This window comes from Balaenoptera acutorostrata, chromosome 10 (assembly GCF_949987535.1).
Source record: "Balaenoptera acutorostrata chromosome 10, mBalAcu1.1, whole genome shotgun sequence".
Classification (NCBI taxonomy): domain Eukaryota; kingdom Metazoa; phylum Chordata; class Mammalia; order Artiodactyla; family Balaenopteridae; genus Balaenoptera; species Balaenoptera acutorostrata.
In genome coordinates this window covers 31,941,814-31,954,858 of record NC_080073.1, presented here as the reverse complement: position 1 = coordinate 31,954,858, position 13,045 = coordinate 31,941,814, and the positions used below count along the sequence as shown (strand labels likewise).

The 13,045-nt window shown below is 35.3% G+C and overlaps 1 protein-coding gene across 50 annotated transcripts in view; it reads left to right on the top strand.

Annotated features, from left to right (window-relative positions):
- The window catches only part of SLMAP (sarcolemma associated protein), a 150,175-nt gene that overhangs the window by 97,393 nt on the left and 39,737 nt on the right, over positions 1-13,045 (top strand). For 30 of the 50 annotated variants that reach the window (XM_057554155.1, XM_057554144.1, XM_057554145.1 and 27 more), the window contains one exon: positions 4,248-4,310. The exons of the other annotated variants lie outside the window; for them this stretch is intronic. In XM_057554155.1, the coding sequence (XP_057410138.1) occupies positions 4,248-4,310 (63 nt within the window). The remainder of the gene's footprint in view (positions 1-4,247; positions 4,311-13,045) is intronic. 50 annotated transcript variants of the gene reach the window in all.

The window sequence follows — 13,045 nt, the reverse complement described above, 5'->3', positions numbered from 1 at the left end:
TTTGTTTTGATTCAGTTTGGTTGGTTGGTTTTTAATCAAGAACTGGATAATAGGCTCAGGTAATCACGTATATGTGAGCCGCAAGGTCAAGAGCTAAATACTCTGTATATAACAAATCTTGAAACTCTAAATTTTAAAAATGTTTCATTAATCATTGTTATTTGACTATTTTATGTATGTTTTGTGAAATACATTGACATTTTAAAATTTCAGTTTGAGTTTCAATTTGAGACTTTTTAAAGGTGTAGTTTATATTCATTGCACCACTATTACTGAAGTATATTTAGCAAACATGTAAAAAGACTTAATCCTCATCTTCTAAAAGCTTCTCATTCTTAAATGAATTTATATTTTTCTCTTGTCATTATTTTGCCCTATTTTCTCTTTCTGGCATGTACACTTCTTATTCAAATCCATCACCCTTTTGACTTGAGCATGTATTCATGGATAATAGTGTTAACTCGAGCTGGGAACATTCTATTCCTTCAGTTAAGAATCTTTTTATATACACTGACCCATCTTTATACTATTTAGAATTGTCAAATTACTGCTTAAAATTTTTTGCCAATTCCAGTTGATTTATATGAGAATAGTTGTAGACAGCTCCTTGATTTAAAACTGAATAAGGGGACTTCCCTGGTGGCGCAGTGGTTAATAATCCGCCTGCCAATGCAGGGGACACGGGCTCGAGCCCTGACCCGGGAAGATCCCACATGCCGCGGAGCAACTAAGCCCGTGCTCCTAGAGCCTGTGCTCCGCAACAAGAGAAGCCACCACAATGAGAAGCCTGCGCACCACAATGAAGAGTAGCCCCGGCTCGCGGCAACTAGAGAAAGCCTGCACGGCGACAAAGACCCAATGCAGCCAAAAATAAATAATAAATATATTTATTTAAAAAAAAATCTTTTTATATACATTGAACCATCTTTATACTATTTAGAATTGTCAAATTACTGCTTAAAATTTTTTGCCAATTCCAGTTGATTTAGATGAGAATAGTTGTAGACAGCTCCTTGATTTAAAACTGAATAAGGGGACTTCTCTGGTGGTGCAGTGGTTAAGAATCTGCCTGCCAATACAGGGGACACGGATTAGATCCCTGGTCCTGGAAGATCCCACATGCCACGGAGCAACTAAACCCGTGCGCCACAACTACTGAGCCCACGTGCTGCAACTACTGAAGCCCATGCCTAGAGCCCATGCTCCACAACAAGAGAAGCCACTGCGATGAGAAACCCGTGCACTGCAACGAAGAGTAGCTCCCGCTCACTGCAACTAGAGAAAACCTGAGGGCAGCAACAAAGACCCAATGCAGCAGCCCCCCCCCCAAAAAAAAAACACTGAATAAGATATTTCGGACACTTTAGGGTGCTCCTTGCTATGATTATTTTCCCCTTGCTGGTATTTGTTTTTTTGGTAGTGCTAAATTGAGTAGTGTGAGAGTGACTAATAGAATGTCTTTAAAGAAACTGAGTAGTAAATATCTGGATATGCACAAAAGATTCATACACTGGATTTAGTTACAAAGTGGATTTTGGAATAAGATAGGTCTATTCTGAATCGTTTATGATATAGTAAGAAACCAATTATCAAGTATTCAAATATTGCCAAAGTCCACAATCATAATGTGCTATCAGATATGATTTTAACTAAAACTACTCTTTAAATAGAGTGAGAACCAAGTATGGTTGTAAGAGAATATTTCAAAAATGTCTGGAGAAATTAAGATTAATAATACTTCTCCACTAAATCCCATTTTTGAGATTACTTAAATCTAAAGTAGCTGCTATAAGCACAGTTTTGTACTGTAATTTTTTAAATGTTATAAGCATATTTTAAATATATCTTAGAAGGTATAGAAAAGCTCTGTCTAATAGACCTATTCTGAGAGCCACACACATAATTTAAAATTTTCTGGTAGCCACATTAAAATTATAAAAAGAAATAGGTAAATTTTTAATAATGTATTTAATAATATATTTACTTTAACCCACTATATCCAAAATATTATTTCAATATGTAATCAATATTAAAAGGTTACAAATGAGGATTTCACATTCTTTTTTCCTTAGTAAGTTTTTGAAATCAGTATATATTTAATTTACACTGACAACACATCTCAATTCAAACTAACAACTTTTTAAGGGCTCAGTGGCCACATGTGGCTAATGGCTATTGTATTGGACAACACAGGTATAAAAAATCAAAACCCATAGGTAACTCATGTATAAATAAAACACATTTTAAGTGTCATGATTCTCTATTATGTTTCTGTATCTGCTTTTTCTTTACATTCCTACAGCTCTATTTGGTATCATAGGACACACCCCCTCCCCCGCCCCGGCACTTTCAGTATCTGATTCTTGATTCTTGGTTTGGATTATCAGTGACATCTTTTATAATTTTTTGCAAAGTGAAATTCCCAAGGGCCTGAATTCAAGTAATGAAGTGTTAAAAGTGTCGTGATCCAAATCCTTTACATGTACTACCTGAAAGACTTTTCTCTCATGTATCTTAGGAAATAACCTTTGTGAAAGTCACATGTATATTTATCTTTTTATATTAATCTTGCATTTTATCCAAACTAGTATAGTAGATATTTTAATGTAGAGTCCAATAGTAAAATCAGAGTAGGTAAAAAGTTTGATTTTTGGCTTGGTGTGTGATGGTGGGATGTCCTGCATTAATAAATTTCATCTGAAGTCTTGTGATGCTTCTCTGAAATTTGGTTTCAAATATATATATTTTTAAATATGTTTTATAAAGTCCTTTAGTTAGGCTAAAATTTGGTTTTACTGAGTTTTCATATTTAACAGTGATATTGTACAGTTTGAGTTTTGAAAATGTTATATAGCTTACATAGGATTTATGTAAACAACTTTTTATTTTGGTAATTACTATTCAACTGAAGACTCCTGTTTTGGATTTCTTGGCTGCAATTGGCAAATGCTACTTATTAGATTTTTTTTTTTAATTTCTAATTTCTATTGCAGTTAGCCTTTTTTTTTTCTTTTTCATTGTATTTCTGTATAACTGTATGTAGTTATATATATGTATGTGTTATATGTAGTTACAACTATATATAACTGTGTATGTATACTTATATAGAAATATATATCGGCATACCATGTAAGTAGATAAAGGATAATGAGAGATTTGAATATGAAGGTAAAGAAGAAGGCTATCAGTAAGGGTGTCAAGAGAGGTTGTCCAGCCATCAGAGTGGGAGATGTCTGCCTCTTAAGCAAAGTTGAAATGATGAGGGGTGAGGCCAGGTGGAAGAGAAAAGAAGCTTTTACAGTCAGAGTGGTACTGACTCATCCTCTTTGACAGGTTTTTGTGCTTTTACACCTTCTAGATAGTCATCATGTTGGAATATATTTTTAACACTTGAACTTCCAATGTCTGTTTGGTAGTTTTGAAAGATACAAATATGTACTTGAAGGATGTTATCCAGATTTAGAAGTTAACTCTTTGAATCAAAGTAAATAAAGCTTATTGTAAGAAAAGGGCTGAAACGTTTATTAAACTACTGTGTTAGGTTTTGATTCTCTTTACTTATTGAAAAAAAAAATATCTGACCTGAGCGAAACGATTTACCAAGCTCTTATTTTAAAATGTACAGGCATTGATTTTAATCATTTAGGCAGAGATAATAATGTAATGATTTGATAGTGTATGAAGTATAGATTAAGTGACTCAAGGGGAAAGACTACTAGTGAAATGAAAGTGGAAAAATTAAAATATTATATCAGTTTCTTAAAAATTTTAAGGCATTTTATGGTATTCTTAAAGTATTTACTGTTTGCCTCTTAACTAAGATGAATATCTTTGAAGGGGGACTGTTAGAGAACAGTCATTTGAAAATTAATTCAGTAAGAACAAATATAAAATTTTTAAATTATTTAAGGGTATTTGTTAAGCTCTCATAGAAAAAGATGTATTTTAAAAGTGGGAGAAGCTTTTTAAAGCAATATATTTCTATGGTTTTCTTGAGCTATTTGGATAGAAACTGCACCTTTAAAAGCTAACCATTTGGGGTACAGACTAAGATTATATAATTATAATTTTCAGTCATTTAACTTTAACTCCAAAATATGTCTGCTGTTAGTATTAAAATATATTAAACTTTTATTAATCTTATTCAGTTACCCATGTTAATACATTTTGGTTTTCCTACCTTTGCTGTTGGTTTTCAAAAACAGCAACAAAAACTGTATCCTTAAAGGTGTTTCTTTCTTTATTAGAGCACTTGCTTTCAAAGAGTGGCGGGGACTGCACTTTTATTCATCAATTCATAGAATGCCAGAGTGAGTACAGAGTATTTTTCACATTGATTTTAATGAAGTCAGGGTCTAAACTGAAAAATGAGAGGAAAAATTAACATCTCAACGTGTTTGTTTATGGTAGAAGTGCACAAAGGCCATCTTCAGAGCAGTGGTTCTTTTCAAAAATTTATAATTTATAAATCACAAAAATAGCGATTTCGTTTGGACACTCAGATCTGGAGATACCCCTTAGGGTAGCAAGAGCTTTCTAGAGAAGAAGTAGTAATAGATTGTCCTACAGTGTGACATCTACTACCTACCCTGGGGAAGTTGTACAAGGCTAATTTTAATAATATTTTAAAGATAGACAGGTTGGCTTTTGAGGTGATTTAGAACAAAAGAATTCTGAATGCTGAATTCTGAACAAAAGAATTGTGTATTCCGTCTTACTTGAAAATCATGTGACTGCTTAAACCTGTAACAATCACAAGGTTGTGTTATTCTCTTAGTTTCTTAGTAACAATTAAAGGTCCCTATGTGTAGTAAAGATTCATGGGTGAAATCTATACTTTTTCCTATCAGACACACACTTTGTCAGGCATTTTTTTCTTCCTGTTTGCTCTCTCTTTGAAATGAGTGCTTTTCCCAGTATTTATGCTCATGAATTCATTTTATGGGTGTGCATGCATGTGTGGTTACTGTTCCACCCTTTGCTCCCACCCCGCCAATCGCAAGAGCATTCGTGGATCGTAAGGGTCACACCTGGTAGTTATAGCAGGCACAAACTCAACAGATCACATGTTATACTCCTTAGAGATGCTTTAAGGAAACATGGAATTTCATTTAGTAGTTTTAGAAGAACTTCTGTTTTTGTCCATTTTAGAGACTCTAATGTTGAATGTAAGTTTAATATTACTTTGAGCCAAATTGTTTAATAAATATGGCACATTTCTTTGTTCTTTAACAGTCTTTTCATAAAGCAAAGATTAGTGCATCTTTTTGTTACCTTCTGGTTACTAAATCTCATTTTTACAGACAGCAGACGCAGGGATTGGGGCAAAATAATTGGTACCCACTGAAACCAACTAAAAGTAGAATATGTAATCTAAAATATAAATCTTTAGGAGAAGGGTTTTATGCTTAGTTGTGTTACATGTGACCATTTTAAAATAAGTTATTTTTATTTTGAGCTTTTGGGATTTATATTTTGAGCCTAAAGAAATAAGAACAGAGAACTATCAAAATAATGTTTTACTAAGTTACAGTTTGCAAAAATCATTTAAAGTGTTATTATAAAATGTGTAAAATAATTAGCTGTAGTTTTAACACAGAGCAATGTTTGTTTTAAATAAAGAAAAAGATGTTTGGAGATTTTTATTGGGTCATAGTTATGGGGGCAAATAAACATTCAGAGATTGAGCAGAAGTTATATAAATTACAGCAATCCCCTCAGTGAGGATATTAGTCAATAAAATAATGTTTACAAGGACTATGTAATGGCATGGGTAATTGCTAAATGTGATACACAGAGGGGAAATGAGAATATAAAACCCTGTTTTTTTGGGCAAAGAGTGAACCAAAGAACAGAAAAAATAAAATATAAGCATTCCTAGATGTCTGAATCCACTGGGTTCTTAAGTATAAATAGTGGAAGTTTGGATTGTAAATTCAGGTAGCTAGGGATATAGCTTGTTATCTGAATCTGTTTGGTTCCTGAGTTTTGGTGGCAAGTAGCAAGAGTTGTATCTCAAATTTTCCAAATCTGTTTGGCTCCTTAAATTTGGATAGCTGGAGCTGGCATAGTAAGGGTTACCTCTGGTTTGATTTGTTCTCATTTTCATTATTTTATGACATTTTTATTGTTTGATGACAAGGTGCCATTATTGAAATTGTCATGCTTAATAATAAGTATTATGGCAAGCTAGGCAAATTCAGCAAAAATCTTACTCAAGTGAACTTTTGAAACAATTTTGGATTATTTTTTGACAAGCACACAAACTTTTTTGCCATTATTTTCATTGATAGGCATCTTGAACTGATTTATGATCTTGACAATGAAGCGTATATTCTGTGAGCAGTAATACTTCATATTTTTGTTTCGTCTTTTAAAAAGCAAATATTAAGTACCTAGCTTTCATTATTTACTGTGCTTGTATAGTGTAAATTCACTTGGTGTTTTAAAAATTGGAAAGCAAATAGTTCACTTCCATAGGAGTCATCATGCCTATTTTATTTTATTTTATTTTTTAATTAATTTATTTATTTTTGGCCGCGTGGGGTCTTCATTGCTGTGCGCGGGCTTTCTCTAGTTGTGGAGAGCAGGGGCTACTCTTCGTTGTGGTGCGAGGGCTTCTCATTGCGGTGGCTTCTCTTGTTACGGAGCATGGGCCTCAGGCATGTGGGCTCTGGAGTGCAGACTCAGTAGTTGTGGCGCATGGGCTTAGTTTCTCCGCAGCATGTGGGATCTTCCCGGACCATGGCTCAAACCCGTGTCCTCTGCATTGGCAGGCGGATTCTTAACCACAGTGCCACCAGGGAAGTCTCATCATGCCTATTTTAAATATATTGACAGATTTTTTTTCAGTTTATGTGTATGACTCCGTAAGAGGACAATTTGGTTGTTGGCTCTCTCCATTTATAAGGTGATTTTGAGGAAATTAAATGGGTCGGAACACATTTCAATTTGTTTTCCTTTTATGGTAAAATAGACTGTTTCTTTTAATTATCTTTTGGGCGAAAAGCTTTTTTAAAAAAATATTTATTCATTCATTCATTCATTTATTTATGGCAGCATCAAGTGTTAGTTGTGGCACGTGGGATCTTCCGTTGCGCGCGTGGGCTCCTCGCTGCACCAGGCAGGCTTCTCTCTAGTTGTGGTGCTCAGGCTCCAGAGCACGTGGGCTCTGTAGTTTGCAGCACGCAGGCTCTCTATAGTTGACACGCCGGAGTTCAGTAGTCTTGGCGCGCAGGCTTAGTTGCCCCCACAGCATGTGGGATCTTAGTTCCCCGACCAGGGATGGAACCCGCGTCCCCTGCATTGGAAGGCAGATTCTTAACCACTGGACTGCCAGGGAAGTCACTAGGAGAAAAGCTTTTAATCTCTGGCATAGAGATTGGATTTTGAACAGATTCAAATATAACCTTTTGCCTAATTCCAGAACTGTGAAGTAAATTTTCTATATAAAAATACATCATATAAAATCTAGAATTAACAAGTAACTTTAATAAAACTTACTAAAAAGTTTTCGCAAATTTTCTTCTTCAGAGATTCAGGCATGAAGTTTGGTTTAAGCTGAACTCCACATACCATGTTCCCTGCAAATTTTAGTCACTCAAGGTTTACCATATAAACTTTAATGAATACATTGAGACTTTTGTATGCTTGCTAAAGATGCTTTCTGAGTTAAAAGTTGTACATCTCTAAATCTGTTTCATACATATTTTGTGAATTCTGCCACTTGATTAACTTGTATGCTGAGTGAAAGGATGAAGGGTGTAAAAGGTAGAGAAGCTAAGGATGTAGAGACCTGCCATCACTTGGTGGGCATGGAGCGAAAAACAGCCTTCTCTGGACTGCTGCCTGCCCCTTTGATTTCTCTTGCTACTGTTTGTCGCAGTGTCTGGGTGCCAGAGAAACTTTCCTCTGAGGTCTGCTTTGTAGAGACAAACTGCCCACTCCCCCAAGGGCATCTCCCTTTTGATGATGGAGTTAAGAGTCCTATGAAATAAACCTCATGTCTTTGTATTCTTAATCCATGCTTACTATGCGACTTAATCATTTTTACTATCATATTAGGCAAAAGTCTAATTCTCTTAATATTTCATGTCTTATTTTTTTTCCTGATTAAAAAAAAAATTCTCTCCCTGCCTCCCACCCCCATTTTGAAATTACAGTCACTATCTGTGTATGATTCTCTCATTCCATCCTCCGTGCTCTTAGGGCTTTGCTCTCACATAGAAATTGCCTTATTTGGAGTAATGCATTGAATCAGTGTTGCTCTTGTGACTGTTTACTTTTCATCACTCTATGAGATCAGCCTCTCTGAACAATTTCAGGCTTATTCTGATTACATATTGTACTTGAAACAGAGTTTTAAATTTTCATCTTTTAAACTTTTATTTCTCTAAGCCAAAGCAGTTTATTTATGCCAAAGAATAGAAAACACTTGGTGTGGTTCCCTTCTCTTAGTAGTTAATGTCTCCATTACAGGAAAACTCTTGAGTTTAAACTAGATGTTGCTAATTTTTTATTTCTTTGTTCTTAGAGTATTGGAGGATTTTTGTTTGTTGTTGATTTGTACCAACCATTTCCCCAGTCAGCTAGCTTTCCAATATTTCTGCCAGATTTTCTTCCAGTATAACTGCACAGAATATAGTCTTAAATTCATGCCAGTAGTGTTTTGGTATATAGACTGTTCCTTTAAAAAAAAAATCCATTTCTGTATTCTGGAAATTGGTTCATTTCGTTGAATTTTAAATCTGTCATTGAATTCTAATTTTTATTTTCTCTTGTTCTTCCTTATTCTTAGATTTTAAGACAAACAGCCTCTGGAACTGTTTTTAGGGAAAGGCAGATTATCTTCTGTAATAGGAATTGCTTTAAGTATTTTGCTGCAGAAACAAATAACCTTGTGAAAAAGTCTCTATTATTCACATTAGCAACCTCTCAGAGTCACCCTGTGCAGTTCTAAAGCTTTCTTTCTACTATGTGAGCTGCTATTCTCTGAAGGGAAATAAATTGTTGGCTTGATGTTGAATGCTGATTGTTAATTTTTACTTTGGTTGTATCTTGATGTTAATTCTTTTTTTTTTTTAATAAACTTATTTATTCTATTTATGTATTTTTGGCTGCCTTGGGTCTTCGTTACCGTGTGCGGGCTTTCTCTAGTTGGGGCAAGTGGCAGCTACTCTTCGTTGCAGTGCAAGGACTTCTCATTGCGGTGGCTTCTCTTGTTGCGGAGCACAGGCTGTAGGCGCGTGGGCTTCAGTAGTTGTGGTTCGCGGGCTTAGTTGCTCCACGGCATGTGGGATCTTCCCGGACCAGGGCTCGAACCCGTGTTCCCGGCATTGGCAGGCAGATTCTTAACCACTGTGCTACCAGCCCCTTGATGTTAATTCTAATCTCAGTTTCTTAGCTGTATTTCCCTTAATGACCTTCTAAGTAACGTTAGCTCATTTTCATTTATGATGTTTAGAGTTGGATCAGAGGAACCTTTATGAGAATTCTGATTTGGTCCCTCATTGGCAGTATGACTCTGGGTGGTATGATCTCTTCAAACCTCAATTTCCTCATTTATAAAATGGGATGGTAGTACCTACTTCATAGGATTATGAGAATTAAATGAGATAATGTTTACTAAGTGCTCTAAGTAATTCCTGGCACACAGAAATACGTGTTAACTAGAAGGTAGAAGACTTTTGCAGGGGCGTGGGGCAGAGTTTGGAGAGGGTGTTAGTGGGAGCTTTCATGTTGAAGTAACTTGTTTTCCTCCTTTTTATTCCCATTTTCAAGACAGTGAAAGCTAATTGATCTAGCTTTATTGCTCCTGTTAAAGTAATCTGTTTCCAACAATTTAGGGATTGTCTAACTTTTAAATTACCAATATGCATGCCATTTTAAAAATTTGGTCTCAAGCACATTATTTTGATGCCCTAGTCATAACATTTTTTTTTTTAATGAAATCTAACTTTGAGATTTAGAAATATTCTCCAGGTTGGCATTTACAACAGCAGATTATGCAGTTCTTTTTTATTCTTCTACTTCTCTGTCTGTTTAAGATCCCAAGGGAACTGACATCAGTATCTGATAGTACTGTTTGAGTTTATCTTCTGCTTTCAATTGGTTGTAGCTGTCATGTGAGGAAAATGGCTAAGAACTAGGCACACCTGTGCTCCCTTTGAGCTTCTTTTGTTTGCGTTGTTTCTCACTTTCATTTTTCGCCACATAGTAATACAGATAGTACATAATATATTTTTATCAGCCAAGAAATAAATTTGGTTCTCTTCTATTCAGTCTTTGACAATATTTGGCAGTTTTTGCAATTCTGTAATATGTTTTCTGACTAAACAAAGTGCTTTGGTTGTGGTTCTCAAATGTTGTCAAACTTATTATACCCATCAGTTCTTTTCCTTGGTAGGTTCCCTACAGAATGCCTAAACACGTATATCAGGTGCAATTCAAGAATGTTCGCAGCAGCAGCATTATTCACAGTAATTCAAAACTGGAAATAACCCGAAAGACCATCAGTAGTTAAATGGATAAAAAACACTGAGGTATATAGGATGAATAAAGTTCAAAACCACTAAAATTATATTATTTAGTCACACATATTTGAGTAGTCTGACTATAAAGGAATGCAAGAAATTAAATACCATAGAAGTCAGGATAATGCTTACCTCATGGGATTTTGATTGGAAAAGGAAATGTGGAAGGCTTTGGAGGTGGTGGTTAGGTTCTGTTTCTTAATTTGGGCAGTAGTCATACAGACATTAACTTTAAAAAAATGTTATTAACCTGTACCTTTGTGTTTTATGCCCCTTTCTAAGTGTTGTTTCATAATAAATAATAAATATGGTTTTAAAACGGGAAAATGAATAATAATCTCTCCCAGAGTAACCCTCAAAAAGAGGGAGTTTTAAAAAAGAAAGAAAATATTGGGGACTTCCCTGGCAGTCCAGTGGTTAAGACTTCGCCTTCCAATGTAGGGGGTGCAGGTTCTATCCCTGGTTGAGGAGTAAGATCCCACATGCCTCGCGGTCTAAAAAACCAAAATATAAAGCGGAAGCAGTATTGTAACAAATTCAATAAAGACTTTAAAAATGGTCCACATCAAAAAAAAAGAAAGAAAGAAAGAAAGAAAATCTATCTTTCTTTTGTGCCAAGGCAAATAGTTCTTTCAAGACCTGCAGTTATTATTATATGGAAGTTCTTTTTTGTCTCTGAGGGTCTCTGATTTTCAGTACTTATTAAAAGAGTTGAGGCCCCAAGTTTGAGAACTAGCGGTTAGAAACTTTTTTAAAAACAATATTCTTAAAAAAAAAAAAAAAAACAATATTCTTTTCCTTAATACTTTAATCACAGGCCACTAATGATTCACTAGATTGGTAATATAACCTTAAATAATTTCAATAGTGATAATAACAGCAGGTAATTATTATCTAGAGCTTAATACTGGTACTGTTCAAAACTTTTTATATGTATTTAATCCTTAGGTTTTTAGGGCTTCCCTGGTGGCGCAGTGGTTGAGAATCTGCCTGCTAATGCAGGAAACACGGGTTCGAGCCCTGGTCTGGGAAGATCCCACATGCCGCGGAGCAACTAGGCCCGTGAGCCACAACTACTGAGCCTGCGCGTCTGGAGCCTGTGCTCCGCAACAAGAGAGGCCACAATAGTGAGAGGCCCGCGCACCGCGATGAAGAGTGGCCCCCACTTGCCACAACTGGAGAAAGCCATAGCACAAAAACGAAGACCCAACATAGCAATCAATCAATCAATCAATAAAGAAATCTTTAAAAAAAAAAAAATCCTTAGGTTTTTAGAATGAGGAAAATATTCAAATAATTTTTCCATGTTTGAACTCTTTAAACATAAATGCCTAATTCATTCATTCAGCAAATATTTATTAAGCATCTACTATGTATATACCAGGCATTATTTTAGCTTTGGGAGGTATAGAAATGAACAAGACAAAGATAGCTTTGCCTTCGTGGAATTTACATTCTCTTGAGGAGATAAAAACTAATAAACTAATAATATTGTCAGGTAGTGATAAATCCGCTGAAGAAAAAATGGAAGATTATAAGACAATAGGGAGTGACAAAAGTATTATGTAGGACTTGAACAGATTTGGGACTAAGCTGAGTGAGTTGTACACGTGTCTGCAGAAAGAATGTGTGAGATGGAGAGAAACCATATGAAAACCCAAGGCAGGTCTGAAATTGGAGTTTTAGAATAAAAATGCCTTTAAAAAATAAATAAAACGCCAGATAGTAAATATTTTAGGCTTTGCGTGTTAAAAGGTCTTTGTTATAGCTACCAAACTCTGCCATTGTTGTGGAAAGCAGCCATGGACAATATGTAAATGAATGGACCTGGCTATGTTCCTATAAAACTTTATTTACTGAGGCGGCAGAAGGCTGGATTTGGCTCTGTGGGGCCATAGTTGGCTTATAGACCTTGTAGATCATGGTAGGGACTTAAGATTTTGTTCTAAGGGTGAGAGAGTTTTGAGCAATAAATTACTCCTAATGTGTGTTTATAATTTTTTAAAGGTGGTACTTCAATCTTCAACATCCTAGAGAAAGCTTGGAATGGCTTTCAGAACCTGTGTTTATACTATTTCATTATTTGCTATATTCATATAACAAGCTTTTGTGGAACCTGTATTATGTGACATAATTGTGTTGAGAATTAAATTATTAATAAGATGCCTCCCTGCTTTCACTAGACCCTAAATTCCTAGATTTATCACATTTATCTTGGTAATCCACGAAGAGTACCTAGTACTGTATCTGGTGCATAGTAAGTACTTGAAGGAATGAGTATATTCCTCAAAGAGTTTGTAGTATGTTGGGAAAGGTGGACATAAATAAATAGTTGCAGTATAGCTTGATAGAGATACAAATGAAGAGCTATGGAAGAGGAGAGGAGAGATACCAAATCCACGTAGGAGAAAGGAAGAGAAGATAAATTCAGTTTTGAGGGGTGAGATTAAGTTCCTGTGGGATTTCTGGGTGAAGATGTTTGAGAATCAGTTAGGCATTAGGGTTCTGGGATG